Here is a 20886-nt window from a genome sequence, read left to right as displayed (position 1 = left end):
GCCTGAAAACTCAGTCATTGATCATGTTGGGCTCACACATTTTCAAAGAAAGAGGGGCTGTTGTGAATAAAACTTGGATTATTCCTATACATTCGCAAGTTTCAGCTGGGACATTTATCTAAAAATTGAGGCTGGCATTGCAGATTCAGTGGGTTTCTAAATGGGCCTGTGGGCAGAGGGGACTCAAGTGTACTCCATCACTCTACAAGCATATAGGCAGCAGATTTTCTTCTTTAATTTTTGGAGATGACAAGGCAGCTAAGCTGGGTTTCCTCTCCTCCAGTTCCGTTGATGCGGCTGCACACTTGGCTGGGGCCAATGAAACAGAAACTTTACAGCAATGAAAAACTAAAGGTGTTGTTAATTTTGTAAGATGTGAAAGAGTATCATGGAAAATCTCCTTACTTTTCAGAGATATATACCAAAGAATCTGGGAATGAATGTTTGATATCTGGGATGTGACTTAAAATACAGGAGGAAAAAGGACTGGTAAACCAAGTGCGGCAAAATGTTGATACATGTTCAATACGTATGGGTGATGGGAATATAATGATTCATTATCTTATTCTATTTTGGTAAAAACATTTCATAATAATAAAAAATCAATAGCAACAACTAAACAAAAAATCCAACCTAGACAAGCCACCAAACAGAGTAAGAAATGACAGTAAAAGAAAATACAAGACTGTACATGGTGGCTCACTCCTGTAATCCCAGCACTTTGGGAGACCGAGGCAGGAGGATCATTTGAGTCCAGAAATTCGAGAACAGCCTGGGCAACATGGCAGAAACCCCGTCTCTACAAAAAATACAAAAATTAGCCGAGCGTGGTGGTGCATGCCTGTAGTCCCAGTTACGTGGAAGGCTGAGGTGGGAGGATCACTTGAGCCCAGGAAGTAGAGGCTGCAGTGAGTGGAGATTGTGCCATTGCACTCCAGCCTGGGCGACAGGGCAAGACCTTGTCTCAAAAAAAACCAACCAAACAAAAAAAAACCAAAACACACACATACACACACACACACACACACACGAGCAAATACCAATGTCTCTCCATGAACAAAATGCTTAAGAGCACTAGGAATCAATAAATGAAAGACTTTAAATGGAAGATATAATTTTATACCCTTCAATCATTAAAAAATTTTAATGATAAGCACAGAGTTGGTCAGGACTTTGAAACATTCTGTCTCCCTCTGTCTCTGTCTCTCATGAAAACTGTTAGAATTGCAGATTCCATCTTTTTAAAAGTCATTTTGACAATTTGTACCAATAGCCTGAAAAATGTGAATACTGTTTTGAGTCATTTTATCCCACCATTGTTTATATTAACAATTTTTTGGGGGGGGGACCCTTGATATCCAATAACAAGGGACTGATTAAATAAATTGTAATGCAGACAAACACTGAATACTATGCAAACATTAAAAGAATAACATTGAGAACGTCCATGGAAAAATGGACAGTCTTATATATTGCTAGGTGAAAACAGAAGATTATAAAACTGTATAGGTAGTAGGATTCAGTTATACATATATAAATATATACTTATAAATATGAATTTATACATATATAAATGAAAAAAAAAATCCAGCAAGGATACACACCACCAACTTAGCAGTGGCTGTCTCTAGGTAGTAGGACTAAAAATACATTTTCTTTATGTGCTCCTATATTATCTGGAAATAAGATACTTTTAAAAGTTAAAAACAACTATTACATTTTACTGTTTAGGATCCTTTACTTTGGAAAAGACTCGGTCTTTTAAAGAGAAAGCTCTGAGGGACAGTTGTAAAAGACACAGGCAGAAACAACTGCATCTCAGTTATGACCCTCAGTATCAGTCTGCTTCAGTTTCAGAAGTCTGACAGCTATGGAAGGAAAAGGTTGTATGCAATATTGTAGAAGAAAAGTAGAGCATCTTAGGAAAATATAACGTATTGTTCATGTTTAGTATTTTCTTCTTTGAAAAGTATAAATGCTTCCTATTTCAGGTTGTCTTAAAGGTGGGCCAACATGTATAACCTAACACCAAGTTTTCAAGGAACAAGTTCCTGTTGCTGCTGCTCTAGCATTCATGCACTGTGGAGCCAGGAAACTTCTCGGGACAAGGAGCACAATGCCAGGCCTTGTCGAGGGCCGCTGCAGTGGAGAGGCCAGACCGGGGGAGCCAGAGCCAACCACCGACCAAGGAAGTGAACCCTGCACGTCCGGATACTTGAAATGTCAGCTTGTGGAGGATCTCCCGCAGGAATCTGACTTTATACACAAACAAAGACGAAGAGCTTTCTGCTGAGGTGAGCTGAGAACGGATGAACTTTGTCTTCTCTGCAGTGACGCAAGCCTCTGTCATGTGGAAGTTACAGATGATGCTAGTGAAATGTGGATCATCTCCTGGCCCACCACATCATGCAAGAGGGCTGCTTCGCAGAGGTCAACCCTTGAAAGACTTGATACATTTCTAGTAACAATCCTGAAGATACTCTTGAGAGAAAATTCCAGATAAGAACAGCACCTAAGCCACACATACTTTTTGGTTATATCTTTCTTGCATAACCTACCAAAGGTAGCTAGAGGAGAACACAGTCTCTGGATGTCCACTGACAGAGACTTACCAATTTAAACTTCATTCCTGACTATTAGGAGTCATAAAAACAAGAGAGAATACTATTGCAAGCCAGTAGAAATAAAGACAGGAGTGTCCATGAGAAATGAAAAGAAAGGCACAGCCCTCTTCAGATCCTGAAAAGGAGATTTAAATTTGCCTCTTAAGAGTAACACAACACTGAACCATTCTAGAAGCATATTGTTCAATATAACATTTCAGTATAGATGTCACGAATGGAGGAAAAATGGTAGAGGGCAAATATCTATAGGACAATGGAGTAAAGGAATAGAACAAAGAACTGAGAAATGGCTTGGTGAAATGGGAAGGAAAAACAAATGCAAATGGCAACAATGCATGAAGTAATTTCAGGCCGTGTGTGTGTGTGTGTGTGTGTGTGTGTGTGTGTGTGTGTGTATCTCCATTGTTTTCAAGGGTCAGTTCTAATTTCTTTGAAAAATAGAAACTCAAAGATAAACAGCAAAGAATGCCACTGAAAAGATTCTCAAGTCAGCATGTGTGTCAGCGCAGCTGCAGATAGTGGTGTAGGCTGTGCACTGCACAAAAGCACCACATCTAGAGGGGCATGATTAACGTCACAGACATCAGATTTATTGTGACAATATTCCAGTAGATGGCAGCGTACTAAGGGAGGGAGTCTTTAAAATGTACGATGGTGCCATGAGGCCCCAAAACAGCCTTGGCTTCACCATAAAGAAATAAATGTCCTAACTGAAGGGACTCCATGAAATTAGTAGCAATTTCCATTCTTTAGAAATAGAATGCTCATTGCATTTAATTTTAAAGTCACAACATGTAAAGGGTAAAGAGAATATATGGAGACCTCTTTAGATATCAATTTCATTTGCTCTGTTTCTGGTTTCTTTTCTTAATTGCTTCTGTCTAATTCAGTGTTCTCTAAAAGCAACAGTTTTACTTTTTAAGGTAATATAGTATTATTCTCTTACTCCTACCGAAGAACTGAAAAGGGAAAATTGTGCAAATTGAGGCAGCACATCATGCTTTTACAAATTTGTGCAATTTCTATTACTGAATCATAAATATTTAAGGACACGCATCCGAACCATCACAAAGGAAAATTCTACATTAGATGATTCCAAGTGAATATGTCTTTTAGTAAACACTATGTGCCATTATCTAAATCACAGAAAAATAGCCTGCATTTCAAATTCTGAAAATTGGGCAAATTAAATATTGGTCTGCACAGCATGATATGAGTCTATCTTTCTCTGATTTTCCCACTTCCGCTTTTTGTCTAGTAATGGAGAAAAGAACAATTCAGGCAAACTCTTCCTTGTTTTTGGAACGAAGCAAGCCAGGTGTGAGAAAGTATTTCTTATAGGCCTGCAATCTTATACCCCCATGGACACTGAATTATTAATGGGGAAAAGAGAGAACAAATAACCAAGAGAGGGTTCTTGGCAGCCATTGTTTGAAGTTCATGGTGTTACACAACATCGAGCATGTCCAATTCACCTGCCAGGAGCTATCTGATTCTTACTCTAGGGTTCCATTTTCCTATTTCGATCTTATCCAGCATCTGGCTGGGTGATGGTCCATGTCAAAGGATGTAGATCTTCTTTTTATTCCATTAAACTTTGAGATCTGATTATGATATCATGCCTCATGTATTTTCATCTACCAAATGATCATAATAGCTAGTTATCTGCTCCCTGCAGAACCTAGGCTTGTGCTGGGAAAGGAAATAGAAAAATCAGGATTTTATTAGTCTGAAATGTTCGGTCCTTCTGTTCTCATGGGTCTGGCCGGGACACTCTCCTCATCTCATTTGTCGGATAGAGTGGCATTAAGAATACTCAGTCCACACGCTATCTCAAAGGAGACCCACAGCCTTCTTTACACTTGGATTGAATTTTCTAGACTCTGAGGTTAAACAGGGAAAGAGACTGCTGTTTTAGCATTTACGGTGAAGTCCCATCTAAAGGACTGATTCAATGGGAAGTGCCCCAATGAGGACACAAACAAGGGTGGAGGGACAGGGTCAAGGCATTGGTGAGCAGGACCACATGATTCAATCATTTCAGCTGCTAAGTAGATTGATTTTTCTGCCTGGCTACATGGTGTGCCTTGGTGGATTGTTTTTCTCTTTTACTTTTGGGAAGATTTTTGTAATTTAAGCAGCTGAGTCTAAGTTCTTAGGATTAAAAAAAAAGGGGATTCTCACATCAGTTCTTAAAATGATGTCTGGGATTTGCTTCAAAATAATCTACAGGGAGGGGGAATTAGAGGAGGGAGATAGATAAAAATATCATAAAGCATTAATTGATGACTGTTGGATTGGATGACAGATACTTCTGTATATGTTTGAAATTTTCCATTGTAAGAGTTTTTAAAAATGAGGTAGAGATCCAGTGATCCAGAAACTTGGTAGTTACTAGTTTCAACCTTAGCTTCACCTAAACCCCTTTAAAAATTCGCTAACAAAGAATGCTGTCTCCCATCATTTTCACTCTCCTTATCTACCCATCCTATAACAGAGGTATTAACAAGGGGCAGAGTTGCCACTGGACAGGTGTGAGAAGGGAGGATTTGATGATGAGGAAAGTGCAGTCACCAACCCTTACGGGATGGAGAGTTAACAGCACATACCCATGGACTTCGTGTTCTCTTGGTGCAGGACACGGGCATCAGCACTCCCATGACTCACTGGCAAGCACGTATTGGAACGCCAAGCTACAGAGTGTTTCCTCTTGGGTTGCTACACTTTTCCTTAGTCTTGTGGTTGAAATGAGCATCAAGATAAATAATGATAAACAATTGTGAGGGAAGCTGTGGGTTTATAAAAGGCAGGGATAGAATCAGCTCCTTTCTTCAGTTTTGTGTCTCTTCTCCCCACCTCACGTCCTTGGATATCCAGACGCTAGGATCAGGAGATTCTAGGCATTTACCAGCATGAGAAAGGCAAGGGAAGGCTTGATCTCCGTGCTGTGCTGAGGCTGGCATCCCAGACCTGCCCTTTACAAATGAAACTACCTTAAGTATACCTAACTACTCTCAAAGTGCGAAAAATTCTGAACTTGATTCCAATCATGAACTGTCCTTCTGAAGAGTCAGTTTCTTCTAGGAAATCAAACACAGAAGATATGATTACTAAATAAACACTCCATTAGTATTTAAAAATCTGAAGATACAGAAATTCAGAGGTTTGATGTAAATCTTTTTGAAATGTATCACAAATCACACCTTAAAGCATAATCCACACACTGATCTTGTATGTGCAAAGTAAGAGTTCCTTCTAAAACAGGAGTCCGGAAAGAAGAAAGAAAGTTGGCATTGTTTTTTCTGTCTCTGATTATCAGTTAACTGAGGTTAAAGAGGATTTCTTGGCATAAAGATTTGATTCTATTCCACCTGAAATAATAAGGCGAGAGGTAAAAAAGAGATCTATTTATGGATAGGCTAATCAAGCAAGTTGCCTCTACTCAAAGGAAAAAATAAAAATAAAAAACACAACGAGGACTTTGTAGAATTATAAGCCAAAAATTCCTTAACACTGATTTCTAAACACCATATAATGCTGGGGGCTCACAGGAAGAACCTCTTCCTTCGCTTTGGGCAAAAGCTCTAATTCGGATTTCCTCTTACTCATAATCTCCCAGCAAGAGAAGAATTTAAGGATTGCATCATTTTTGCCAAATGGTTAAATTTCTTTTTTTTTCTCCTCTATCCTATAATCATGCTTCAGCTCCAGCCAAGGCAGTTTAGGCTTGAGGCACATTAAAGTCCTTGTATGGAGCCAATTTGGGGCCTCTTCTTACCTCTTTCCAGAGAACACCTGAAAAGCATAAAATAATATGGTCTTGCAGCACATCTTTTTGTTGTATATTATGTAATCTTAAAGAGCCAGCAGAAACCTCCATAGATCATGCTAGTGGGGTCCTGCCCACATCCTCCCTCCAGCAGTAGTGCACCCACCCTGGAGTTGCTGTAAGTGTTGCCTGACAACTATAAGTGAGAACTGCTGTCCCCATTGGAACCCCCTAATGTGGGAGGTTATACATCCCCTGCAGGGGATTAATTGAAGCTAGTGAATCTTCCTGGGGGATGGAGCTGAAGTTACAAACCAGCTAAAACCACATCCTTGCTCTCAGCTCCTTCTCCTTCTTCCCTCTTCTGCCCCCATCACCTCCTTGCAGGTTCCTCTGAGAGCATTCCCTCAATAAAGCACTTCCACGAGAATCTCCATCTCTAGGGGACTTAACCTATAACACTTCAAGAATCCTATGGCAGCAAATTAAAATGAATATTTATTACTTTTAGTCTGCTGTTTTTCAATGTCTACTAATCTAGCCAATTTCATCAATGTTTAGACCCACAGACACAAGCAATATACTAAATAGCTTTAAGGTTAGATGTAGGAGGGGGCAGGATGGACTCCATGGGAGCTCACATCTCCTATTTGGGCATCAAACTTAATATACAAAATAGCCTTTCCATCCCCCGAAAGCCATTTCTCAATACAATCTGCAGTCCAACTTCCTAGTCTCATTTTCTATCTGAATACTTATATACAGACACAACACTAATATATACCACTCTTCTGTTCTATTAGAACGAGGTTCCTTTCCCTAATACTATATAAACCCAGTGTGAGCCGATCACGGTGGCTCACCCCTGTAATCCCAGCACTTTGGAAGGCCAAGACAGGCACATAGCTTGAGCTCAGGAGTTTGAGACCAGCCTGGGCAACATGGCAAAAACCCCATCCTTACAAAAAATACAAAAATCAGCAGAGGATGGTGGCACACGCCTGTAGTTCCAGCTACTCGGGAGGCTGAGATGGGAGGATGACTTGAGCCTGCAAAGTGGAGGCTGCAGTGAGCCACAACTGGGCCACTACACTCCAGACTGGGAAACAGAGTGACACAGTCTCAAAAAAAATAAAATAAAATAAAAATAAATAAATAAATAAATAAAATAAACCCAGTGTGAGGCAAGCTGGCTCTGTTTTAATTGCTCTTTGAAATTTGACATTCCTAACCTCCAATTAATGGAATTTTTTTTTTAAACCTCAAGTTAAAGTTTAAATGAGTACTGTCCACAGGCCTGATAATGCTGTGAGGTCAATTAATAACACATCAGAAAGAAAAATATCATTTACCTTTTGTTGCAAGAAAATTAGAAACAAAACCCAGCAGCTGTTCCCATCAGAAAGAATCTTTCTCTGTTTGCTCAGGAAAGCAAAGTTCCTTGATTTTAAGACTCCTTGGTAGCTCCCAGCTAGTTCCCACTGTTCCTAGTTATTCATCCTAAAAGTGTGTATTGCTCTTGATCATCCTGTAAAGCTCATATCTTGGGCTAACTCAGAAATTGGAGGGAGGTTTGAAAGTGGAGAACGCTCCTTCAAAGGTGGAGAATGCATTTCCCCTGAGCTCCTTTTCTGCAGTGGTGGGGTTTTCACCTGCTGGCTCTCGCCTACAACGTTTCAGGTTTGGGTGGACTTCAAGGCTCCATGGGAGCAGCAGCAGTGGCTGGTCCTCCTCTCCTCACAATGGCAGATGGACAGTGGGCAGCCTACATTGGCTGACCTCCTTAGACTGCCTTTGGCAAGTGGAAAACTCCCTTGTCCACAGTGGTGAATGATATCAATTTTCTTGCAATTTTTTAAAAGCATTATCTTTTTTCTTCTTTTAAAATCTTTGCCTTCCAAATAATGCTGGGAGGTTAAAAAAAAAAAGGTGGGATGTCCTTGGTGACAAATTATCAGCCTATAGTCACAGAGGCAGTCAGGAGCAGGGTTGCAATAAGACAGAAAGAGGCCTTCGTGAGATACAGACCCAGCCCCGAGTCCCAGCTGAGCCACCCAGCTCAACTCTCAGGCCAAGACACTTCTGCAGAGAGGATGATAATAACATCTACTTCACAAAATTATTGTCAGGAATACAAAACAATAACATACAGAAAATTTCCCAGCAAAGTGACACCTATTAGATGTTTAGTAAATATTAGTGGTCTTCCTCCTTTACTTCTGTATTGTTTCTACCAACCGAGAAATTTTGGTAGAAAATGGTGGTAAAGGGTGTGACTCCTTTGAACCCAGTGGGAGAAAGAGGTTTGGGGAGCAGCGTTCAACATGTAGTACGGGCTGGTGGCCCACATGGGGTGTTCTGGAGGAACGCCACACAAAGTCGCCTACCTGGTGGTGGTCCGGATGGTGTTTTCTTTTGTATGATTGTGCTCTTTGCTCACTTTTTCTGTAAGGAGAAAGAATGAAACATATACCTCTTAGGTTGTTCTCACTCAACTTGCATCTTTTAGCTTTAAGCAGAAAAACCCTCAACATTTCTCTTTTTCCTCTGTGGTTTCCTTTTGATTTCTTTTTTAAACATCCAGATCCTCCCCATCTTACTGGAAAAGACAATCATTAAAAGCATGTCGATAGTATCCATAAAAATATTTTATTAAAAACCAATCAGGCAGGGCGCGGTGGCTCACGCCTGTAATCCCAGCACCTTGGGAGACAGAGGTGGGTGGATCACGAGGTCAGGAGATCGAGAGCATCCTGGCTAACACAGTGAAACTCCCGTCTCTACTAAAAATACAAAAAATTAGACGGGCATAGTGGCGGGTGCCTGTAGTCCCAGCTACTCGGGAGGCTGAGGCAGGAGAATGGAGTGAACTTGGGAGGCAGAGCTTGCAGTGAGCCGAGATGGCAGCACTGCACTCCAGCCTGGGCAAAAGAGCAAGACTCCATCACAAAAAACAAAACAAAACAAAACAAAAACAACCAATCAGGCCGGGTGCTGTGGCACACGCCTGTAATCCCAGCACTTTGGGAGGCTGAAGCAGGTGGATCACTTGAGGTCAGGAGTTCAAGACAAGCCTGGCCCACATGGTGAAACCCTGTCTCTACTAAAAATACAAAAATTAGCCTGGCACGATGGCATGTGCCTGTACTCCCAGCTACTTGGGAGGCTGAGGCAGGAGAATTGCTTGAACCTAGGAGGTGGAGGTTGCAGTGAGCCAAGACTGCACCACTGCACTCCAGCCTGGGCAACAGAGTGAGACTCTGTCTCGAAAAAAGAAAAAAAAAAAGAAAAGAAAAACCAATCAAAGGGAAACAGTAACAAATATCAAGTATGTGGTGTGATTTGAATGAGGTCTTAGTAAGTACATACATACGCATACACACGCACACACACATAGAGCTACGGGCAGAGACAGTTATTTCCACTGTATCTTTCCCCAGCTGAAAATTTCTGCTTTCCTCTGATTCAGCATGAAAACTGCAGTTGTTGCAACTGTTCCGCCTCTGACTTTGATGACAACCTTTAAGCATTCTGTACTGTGAGGCCCCTTTGTGAGAGGGGATATAAAAACAGCCTAAGACCTCTTGGTGCTGCAGTCATTCAGTGTTATTCTGATAAATGTCACAAGGGACAAAAAAATATCATTTAGACAAGAAGAGGTAGACACTCCCTTACTGTGGCTCGAGGTCTACATCTATCAGCTGCCAGAAATTATTTAATGAGCTTTCAAGAACACAAAAGTTGAACTCTGGCCTTCCCAATGCAGTTCAAATGTGAGGACCCTACACTGATGGTCACAGCTGCCAATGGCTTCTTTTAATATCTAGAAAAAACCTGGCCAACGCTATAAGAGTTTCAGATCTAAACAGCAGGGCAAGTAAAAAACTCTTAATCTTGTGGAGTTTTGGAAAAATTTAAACAAAGATTTGCAACACCTGTCTCACACTTCGTACTGCTAGTCTGAAGCCACTGCATGCATGTGTGCACGGACAATTCCTTTCTGTCCACTCAACAATGACGACAAGTGTGAATTTGGATTCACAGCCAGTATTCTTTCAGAGAGCAGGAAATCGGGTCTAAATGACTTGTCTGAGGTCACCCAGGCAGTGACAGCGCCAGGGTGAGAACTCTCAGACACAAAGTTTTTAGCTGATAGGAGACTGCGACAGCATACGGTTTACAGACAGACTTTCTGAAAAGAACCACACAGGTCACGCTTTTGCAAACTGTAACTCCTCAATCATTATTAAAGTTATATTGTTTTTAGATAAGCTTCGTCCTTCAAAATAAATAAATAAAACTAGCCTGTTTTGGAGCTTGCAAAGATCTGTGTGTCCTATAAAGTTTACAGAATTAGTGATTTCAGCTACCGCAGAGACCTGCACAAACACCCCCCCGTCTGAGGACCTGGAGGCCACTGTTTTCAGCACCATCTGATAATTACACAGCTATGGGCTGTGTTGCCAGGTCAATGAGAAGGTGAACTGTTGTGACAGACGGATTTTAGCTTTTTTTCTCTTTCCTGGTATCTTCCTTAAGAGAGAATTTAATGGATGCTCTAAATGTGTTATCCATAACAAAATAGAGTTTGTTGGACATTAGTAACAGACTTTATTGGTGCATAAACTTTAATACTGTAGGCCAGTGCTTGACTTTGGACAAGGTATTTGTATGTATTTCTACCTGAATCTTATATATGTATGTACCATCAACCTCAATCTTGCACAAAAAAATAGAAGCATGTTAAATTTGTTAGGGACAAGTGGTGTGTCGCTTGAAAGAGATGACAAAAGGAACAACTTAGGTACTGGGATCCTTAACTATTTCATCCAGATACTTCACTGAGCTGGTAATTACCGTACTTTTCAATTCTAAGTACGTGAGTACAAAGAGTTGGTTTACAGAAACGGTTCTGCTAAGGCTACAGCTGGAAATAGTCCTCATATTTTCATCTTTTGCTTTTCCCTTCTTTGTTTTATTTTTGTTTTGGCAAGATACAATAAAACCTCATTAATTCAGACCACACTAATTTGGAAGTCATAGTAATTCAGTCACTGTTGGAATACATTGAAATTTATCTTTTCCACGTTAAAAAAAAAAAGGCTGTTAATCAGATGAACTGCCTAAGCAAAATCAGAGGTGAGGTGTTTAGCCCAGTCAACAGGAATCATTTGCACATAATTGAACAGAGTTTTAATTTCAAGTGATTCTTAACTATTTATTAAGGAAAGGTTGGCAGGAATTCTATCTACTTGGCAACACTTTATTAAGTGTTAGTTTGGGTGGCCGTATGCGTGTTAAAGCAATAAAATTGATTTCTGTCTAAAACATCCTACAATTCAGGTTGTTTTTTTAAAAAAAACTGTGTTAGAAGAGTTTTCCTTCAATGATTTCCAATTATTGACATTTTCCGGTGCAGAAACATACCTGACAGTTGAAAGAGGAGCTCGGAAGCCATCTTCACAGAGATATCCTGACTGAAGAGGTTTCGCTCTGGGGGTACTCTGCCCTCTGGCATCTTCTGTAAGGGTTCAGTTTTCTCTCGCCCGATTAAAGTGCTGTAGCCAACATTCCGGCTGGGTGATATTGAGACATGGGAGTCCTGGATGTCAACCTCCATTGGTTCCTCTTTAATCTTCACCATCTGTGTTTCTTTGTAGCTTTCCGCTGCAAGCAGGTGAATGAAGAGAAACAAAAACACCACCATTTCTTAATTCCAAGCTAAACCCAGTTTCTAATCACAGAGAAAACCATGAAGATTGTGTCAGGGAAGAGAAAAGTGAGTGTGCGCGGCACACTGGACCACAGTTTGAAAACTATTGGCTCAATCATCTGATACCTGAAAAGATAGGAGACTTTAGTTTTTTTTAGCCCAGAGACTCAGGGGCTTGTTCGAGGTCACACAGATGGCAGCAGGGCCAGGCCTTGGCCTGCAAGCTGGAGCCTAGGTTTCTTGACTAAGGTCTCTCACCACTCACATGTGCCCGTTCCTCTCTGCCACGCTGTTTCCAGAACTGAGAGAGGACATGGTAAATGTCTGTTCTTGCTTTATAACTTATTCAATTCAGTGAATCAAATAAGAGCAAGCATCTTAACATTATGGTTTTCTCCCTCTATTATTATTATTATTGTTTTTTTCTGAGAAGTAGTTTCACTCTTGTTGCCCAGGCTAGAGTGCAATGGTGTGACATGGGCTCATTGCAATCTCCACCTCCCAGGTTTAAGACATTCTCCTGCCTCAGCCTTCCGAGTAGCTGGGACTACAGGCACTTGTCATAATATCTGGCTAATTTTTGTATTTTTAGTAGAGATGGGGTTTCGCCACGTTGACCAGGCTGGTCTTGAACTCCTGACCTAAGGTGATGTGCCCGCCTCGGCCTCCCAAAGTGCTGGGATTACAGGCATGAGCCACTGTGCCCAGCCTCTCCCTCTATTTTTAAAGCTCTGACCAATTGCTTTTCTTTCTTCCGGGGCACATACATTAATCAAGGATAAATAGGGTCAATTCAGCGGAGACATTTGCACCTTGCTGGAGGTGTATGGAAGACCATGTAGGAAGTTAACTGCAGCCCAAGGAGCAACACCCAGAAAAACAGCAATCTTACAAGTTATAGTAATGGTACAATTTACCGTTTGTCATTTAGGTGTGGCTATTACATGTTGGGTCTTTAGTCTGAAACACATACTTGTTTTGTAAGGGTGGAGTGTCTATGTCCGTGTATTGCTTAGAGTTAATGATAAACATCTTTGAAACAAGGTGGGACAATTAGCCCAGAAAATAACTTGGGTCGCTTTAACATAAGGCCACACTTTCAAATTAATGATAATAATTAGTAACTAGTGTGTACTCAGCACTCTGGAAAACAAAAATCAAAGAGGATTTTGATAGTTGAACAGATAGATGATAGACAGAAAGACAGAGTAGTGGGTTGAATTGTGGTCCCCCAAAAGAAACATCTACATCCTAACCATGGGAACGGGTGAATGCGAATGTGACCTTATTTGGAAAAAAAAAGGTCCTTGCAGATGTGATTAAGTCAACAGTCTCAAGAAGAAAACATCCTGGATTATCTAGGTGGGTCCCAAATCCAGTGACAAGTGTCCTAATAAGACACAGAAGAGGGCAAGACATAGAAACAGTGGAAAAGGCCATGTGAAAACAGGCAGAGACTGGAGTGATGCAGCCACAAACCAAGGAGTCCCTGCAGCCATGGGAAGCTGCAAGAGGCAAGCCAGGACCTTCCCCTAGAGCCTCTGGAAGGAGCGCGGCCAGACCAACATTTTGATTTCAGACTTCTGAGCCTCCAGAACCATGAGAGAATAAATATCTGCTGCTTCATGCTTCCGCAACTTTGTGGTAACTTGTTACAGCAGACCTTGGAAACTTTAGATAGATAGATAGATAGATAGATAGATAGATAGATAGATAGATAGATAGATAGATAGATAGGCAGGCAGATAGATACATAGGTACACAGAACAAACAGTAAGAAACAGTGTAAAGGCCGTGCTGATCTGTGGGACAGCCAGGAGATATCATCAGGGAAATCTCATTGTTAGAAGCTGGGAGGTCCAAAAAACTATGCTTTCCTTGGAAAGCATGACATGGGTGAACATCAAATACATGTATATAGTCTATTGTCTGGTAGTTAAAAAAAAAAGAAGAGCATTTTAACCTAAATGATTAAAATTAATACAGTGCTATCAAGATCTTATGTAAGAAGAGTGTTAATTGCTCTTTTTTCTTCCTGACATATTACACATGCTTCTCAGGGAAAACTGTTTGTTTTTTGTCAACAACTAAACTGCAGGCAAGTGTGGTATTTACTTTAGATCCCTCCCCGCTTTCCCTACTCCTGCCAAGCTGTTTTTTCTCTGCATGTCTGCGAAGCAGCTCATAAAAATCAAGTTCACTGATTCAGTCAGTCATGATAAAAAAATTTTAAAAAGAAAAAAACAGAAGAAGAAGAAAGCTGTGCAAGATACATGCTTAGCTTCTCTGCCTTTACTTCCAGTCCATCTGATTCTTCCTGGAGAACTGATCTTCCTCCCTCAAGCCCCTTAGGGATCTGGTGACCTCACAGCCATCCTGACCTCCAGCCAGATCAGCCACCCTCACGGGCAGTCACAACACAGCTTCCCTCGTCATGCTTCCCCAAAGTACCTAATATTTGGAAAATAAACAGTGGGGTCAGTGTCATAGGTACATAATGATGCTTCTGAATCTTGCACTGGGAAGTCATTCTAAGGCCTGGGGACAAACACAAAAGAATACTAGGACAAATACAAAGGGATTCACTTCATTTAAAAAAATCTTGACACTATAAAAAGCAAAGCCAGAAAGAAGCTCTCTTATTTATCTTCTCCTCACACCTCACACCACCCTGCTTCATTTCCCTAGCTTTGACCATGGAATCAAAAATCACCTGGCTATTTGCACCACTAAATTTAAAGAAATTAGTTTTTAAAAGCTTCCTGGGATCACATCAAGTATGATTTACATGAAGTGCTTTCTGCTCTTTCTTATGACAACCCTTGCTCTTTCAAGAATGCACAAAACACTGATCACTGATAAAAAGCCTTTGACCTTCTTAATTCACTTGACAGATTCCAGACTCAGGGAGAGGAGTTTTCAAACTAACATCTCAATGGGCAAGTGAAACAATGGACATAAAATACAGTAAATATCATAGTCCCTTCTCTTCCATGCAATAGCATTATTGCCAAGTGTTTTCTTGGCATTTCTTTTCAAGCAGGATTTCTCAACCTTGGTACTACTAACATCTGGGGCTGGATAATCTTTGTTATGGGGGACTATATTGCACATTGTAGGATGTTTACCAACATCCTTGGTCTCTCTACCCACTAGACACCAGTAGGATTATCCTCCAGTTTTTTGTTTTTTGTTTTTTTTTAAGAGATGGAGGTCTCACTATGTTGCCCAGACTGGAGTGCAGTGGCTATTCACAGGTGTGGTCACAGCACACTGCAGTCTCGAATTCCTGGCCTCAAGCAACCCTCCTGCCTCAGCCTCCTGAGAAGCTGGGGCTACCTGCACAGGCCACCATACTGGGCTCCATCCTCTAGTTTTAACAACCAAACATGACTGCAGATGTTGCCAAATTTTCTCGGGGGAGGGAAGGGCAAAACCACCCTGGTTGAAAACCATGGCTCTAAAGTTTTTGCTGCATTCTAGTTTTCGCTCCAAAAAAAGTTCAATCACCACACAAGACAAAGAAGAAAGAAAAAGCTCCTTTCATTTCTAGCCTAGGCCTAGTATCAATCGCCATCTCAGCCAGGTTCCTGGACAGGCTGACCTGGCAACACTGGTTTCTGTTACATACCTCACGTGGTCCCCAGGCCAGCTCTCTTCTTTTTGCCTGGGGTGTTCTAACATAAGAATGGTTGAATTAATCATTTCTACTCATTCTTAGCTTTGTCTCCCATACTCAGGGACATGTCTACACATCCAGGATTTTATTGTTTCCTGTACACACACAATGTGAATCCTTTTAGAATCTCTTCCCAAAATAATAGGACAAATAGTCATTTTATCCCAACTTTATATATTGTTGCTGCTGGTGTGGTGGTGTGCCTATAGTCTCAGCCACTCAGGAGGCTGAGGTGGGAGGATCTATTGAACCAGGGAGTTCAAGGCTGCAAGGAGCTATGATTGTGCTACTGCACTCCAGCCTGGGCAATAGAGGGAGACTCTGTCTCAAAACAAACAAACAAACAAACCCCACAAAAACCAAAAAAACTACAAGATATTTCAGAGGTTGAATGGGAAGGACTTGGTGGCAGACTGTAGTCTGAATTAAGAATGAAAAGACAGGCTGGGTCTGTAATGCCAGTACTTTGGGAGGCTGAGGTGTATGGATTGCATGAACCCAGGAGTTTGAAGACCAGCCATGGGCAACATGGCAAAACCCTGTCTCATAAAAAAGTACAAAATTAGCTGGATGTGGTGGCACATGCCTGTAGTCCCAGCTATTTGGGAGGATGAGGTGGGAGGATCATCTGAGCCTGGGAGGTCGAGGCTGCAGTGAGCCCTGATTATACCATTACACTCCAGCCTGGGCAACAGAGCAATTAAAAAAAATGCCTCAATTAAAAAAAAATGAAGAAACAAATGTGAGAGAAATTATGGATGAAACGTATACAGGAACTGGATGAGAGGCAGGTGAGATAAAAACAAAATTCTATGAATTGTAAGCCTCTAAGGTTTGGAAGATAATATTAATAGGAGCAAGGAAACTAGAAAAGTTGGGCTGAGGAGAAATTTAGGAGAAGTTCTGTGTTGCCTAAGTATACAAGTTTCCCACAGGAAGTGGAGGTTGTGACGGCTTATAGGCGGGAAGGGAAGGACATTTGTGACATGGAGATGGGAAGTCATCTGAATTCATGGGACAGAGTGAGGTCTGCAAAAGAGAGTGAGCAGAGGGCAGTGGATGGGGTGGAACTGTTATTACCTACCCTTAAGAGGAGGAGGAAGAAAAGAGCAAGGAAAAGAGATAGAGAGGGAATAGTCCCACCTGGTGTGGTGGCGTGGAAGCTGGGAGAGAAGTAGGAGGCTCTGCACGTGCCACGTGAGCTTCCTGCTCTCTGCCTTCTTGCCCTTGGGTTCCTGCACCTGCACAACGATCCCTTCTCTGTCCCACAGAAAGCCTTAGCCCCACCCTCCCTACCTCATCTCTGAGCACTCCACCGTGTGACTCTGTGCTCCTGCAATACTGAAATATTCCAGTTGCTTGAACAGAGCATGCTGCCCCTTGCCTTATCTTTTGTTATGTGCTCTTTCCTTCCCAAATATGCTGATAAAGCCTATTCAAATTTCAAAACCCTATTCAGATGTCCCTTCTGTGTGCAGCCTTCCTGTATCTTCCTCAAGTGGCACTCTCTCCCTCATCTTTTCTATATCTAGAGTGTTTGTACCTTGCAGATATTGTGATGTCTTACACAGCAATTATTTTGTACGGATTCATTTCCCCTCTGGACTGAGTTCTCAGGGGAGTGCTTAGTTCTCGTTCATCTTTCATCCCCAAGACAGCACAGGGCATGGCGCGTTGAGCAAGTTTAATGCTATGATTGCCCTATGCATCACCTGAAGCGTGGCACACGGTGATGTGTAATGTTATCCTCCCTTCCTGGGCCCTCAGTCTGCCGCAAACACTCATACATGCTACAGATTACAACGAAGTATGAAAGGATGGAACATTGGAAATGGCACTGATAGAAACAATATCAATTGGTTATTCCCTCTCATTCTCATCATGCTATCATGATTTGGATCTAGTATTGTAGAATAAAAAGCTTAAAAGAGCCTCTAAAAGCACTGTCAACTATGCCATGCTGGCACCATTCACTTTCCAGAGTGACAGGCTTTTCAATGGGATAAATAAAAAATCTTTCATCTCCAACTTATAAGCCTCAAAGATACAAAGGTCTTGGTTGGGCAAACACCTTCCACATATGAAATTTGATTCCTGCAGGTCTTGGGATTGATCATTACTTAAAACCTTGTGAACAAGAATGCAGACCAAAAGGTCCCATGAAGTGAAACAAATGATCAGGACCCAGAAATGAGACCCTATGTTAACATCTTTACCTTGGGCCTGGCACCCGCTGACATCTCATAAAGGCAAGATGCCTGCTCCCTTTGCCTTCTATTTTTGCCCTTCCAAAATCACAATGGAATGAAGAGTTGGGCTGAGTTTTCTTGGTTGCTCAGAGAATGGTAACGCCCCAGATCTACTGGAGTGGAGGCCAAGGATGGAGGCAGAAAAGGAAATGTTTATTCCACAGAAGTCTGAAATTACGTGTTTAGCTTCTTCTTCTTAGAGAGAAGCAACGTGGAAGTGAAGCAGCCTCAGATCCTGAAGTCATCCCTCACCCTGTGACTGGAGCTAGGTACCCAGTGCAATGGAGATACCTTGTATCTCCATCCTTATTATGAAAATCAAGAACCCATTGCTCAGATGCTTAATATTATTCTCTCTTTTGGCTTTTTTACCCTACGCTGTGTCTCCCTCTGTATCACAGAACAGAATCTCAAGTCAATTGAGACAAGTTTGTTGTTTTTTTTTTTTTGAGACAGAATTTCTCTCTTGTTGCCCAGGCTTGAGTGCAACGGTGAGACCTCGGCTCACTGCAACCTCCACCTCCCGGGTTCAAGCGATTCTCCTGCCTCAGGCTCCCGAGTAGCTGGGATTACAGGTATGCGCCACCATGCACGGCTAATTTTTTGTATTTTTAGTAGAGACAAGGTTTCTCCATGTTAGTCAGGCTGGTCTCGAACTCCCAACCTCAGGTGATCTGCCCTCCTCGGTCACCCAAAGTGCTGGGATTACAGGCGTGAGCCACCGTGCCCCCGGCTGAGACAAGTTTTATGTTCTATAAAGGATGGGCTTATTATATGCTTCTTCTCCATGGGAAGTTACATATTAAAATTCATTTTTCTCTACAGTGTGGCCCTTGATGGGGAAAAGCTCCTCATTCCTGCTCTGAGGAGTGAACTCCCAATACCGGGGCTTGCCCATGGGTGCTGCCACACCCCAGAGAGAGGCAATGCAAGCCCTGCTCCCATGCCTGCTCTCCCTCCTGGACACACTGGCCATCTGTTCCTGGGGGAAAAGAGGGGACTCTTTCTCCATAAAAGAAAACAGTAGTGGGCACATTTTCCTTTAGTTCTCCTCAATATATAAGAAACTTCAAGAATGGTAGCTTTCAACAGAAAACCCATACGATGACCTCAAGTACACACACACACACACACACACACACCACATTTCACTCAGAATAGTGCAGGGAAAACTGAGCAAAACATGAGACCAAGCCAGTGTCTATGATGAAGATGATATAAAATCTGTGTCCAATTAAATCTTTAATTAATTCATTCATTAATTGAATGAAATACTTTTTTCTGGTGGTGACACCAATCTTTACAGTACCCTAAAGATCAGAAGAATTTTGTTTTAAATGATAGAACTAGGATTTTCTGTATGCCTCCTCCTTCTTTCTCTCTCCCGCGCGCGCGCGCACACACACACACACACACACACACACACTTTTAATTCCTAAAACAATTTCAAAGGTATTTTATTAGAATTGATTTCTTGAATTTGATCATCAAAATCAAAAAGTAACCAACGTTTTCCCTCTACAGCAGTATAATACCTGCAAATATAGGAAGGAAAATTAACAAATGTCTTTAGAATTAGCTATTCTAATTAGAATTAGCTATTCAAATTAGAATTCATAATTAAGTAGACAGAGGTGAGCAGGGGATCAACTTAGAGTCAGTTTTAGAAAAACACCTGAGAAGCACCAGTTATTCTATTTTGCTAACTGTTTTGAATTAGCAAAGAACAAACATGTCTTAAAAATGCTGAGCTCAAACTTTATAGGTAAAAAAGAGTTAGTGAGACTTGGAATTTCTTTCTGGGGTACATGAAACATATCATTTTCTACAAGATCAAAGCACTCGTTGCTTTACTCTGATGTAGATTTTTAAGTTAGTCTTGTGTCCTCTACACCAGTTATCAATGCAACAGGTCCTCGACTGAGCTAACTCAGTTGGATATCTGCAAATGTTTTCAGACTGGCCACAACAGTACGCCCACACCTGCAGTATGAGTTTTCAACTTGATTCTAGTGACCAGATATCAGAATATGTCCCTCAAACATAACAAATTCTGCACTCAATTTCACTTTTGTCCAAATCAAAATCAAAATTAAAATCCTCCAGTCGTTGGGAGCTCAGAGAGATTAGCTTTGGCAGCCCAGCAGATGATGTGGGGTGGCTCTGTCATTATCTGTTGAACTTTGAGTGTCCTGGTGTTAAATGTAAAATCTCTCCCAATCATCTTGTTTTCTTTTCATTTAATGATTTCACTAGAAATTAGCTAAAGAGGTGCATTTGAACTGTATATATGCCATCTGGTAACATTCCAAATGATCTCATTTTAAAAAAATTAACCTATTTTTCATCTAATGTCCAGAATATACTTTTCTTGTCTCATATTAAAAAGTCAGAAAAAAGAAAAAAATGGAAAGGGTCAATTAAAGTATCTGATCTAACCTTAAAGCTATTTAACATTATTATCCTTTGCCATTTAATAAATCTAAGCCCTGTCCATCCTTATCTGTTGTGATTAATAGGCCTTTATATATCCTTCCATGAACCAGAGTGCTGGTGTGTGTGCATGTGTGAGAGTGTGTGTGTGTGTGTTTGTGTGGGTTCTAAACAGGATTCCTGGCAATGGTACGTGCCTATAATCCCAGCAGTTTGGGAAGCTGAGGCAGGAGAATCACTTTTAATAAAGATGTTTTTCAAAATGAGACGGTACATTAAAATCAGTCTAGAAATCCCCTCTAAAACATAAAAATCTAAAATACAGAAATTCTGGCCAGGCACAGTGGCTCACACCTGTAATCCCAGTGCTTTGGGAGGGCAAAGTGGGAGGACTGCTTGAGGCTAGGAGTTCAAGAACA

The 20886-nt window shown here is 41.3% G+C and overlaps 1 protein-coding gene across 9 annotated transcripts in view; it reads right to left on the bottom strand.

Moving 5' to 3' along the window:
• The window catches only part of LOC105463419 (zinc finger protein 827), a 173833-nt gene that overhangs the window by 72588 nt on the left and 80359 nt on the right, over nucleotides 1–20886 (bottom strand). For all 9 annotated transcript variants that reach the window (XM_071092970.1, XM_071092969.1, XM_071092968.1 and 6 more), the window contains 2 exons: nucleotides 11821–12060; nucleotides 8781–8838 (listed from right to left, as the gene is read on the bottom strand). In XM_071092970.1, coding sequence (XP_070949071.1) covers nucleotides 8781–8838; nucleotides 11821–12060 — 298 coding nt within the window. The remainder of the gene's footprint in view (nucleotides 1–8780; nucleotides 8839–11820; nucleotides 12061–20886) is intronic.

This window comes from Macaca nemestrina, chromosome 3 (genome assembly GCF_043159975.1).
Source record: "Macaca nemestrina isolate mMacNem1 chromosome 3, mMacNem.hap1, whole genome shotgun sequence".
In the NCBI taxonomy this organism is placed as follows: Eukaryota; Metazoa; Chordata; class Mammalia; order Primates; family Cercopithecidae; genus Macaca; species Macaca nemestrina.
The sequence above is the reverse complement of the archived record's forward strand: the minus strand, read 5'-3'. Positions and strand labels throughout refer to the sequence as shown.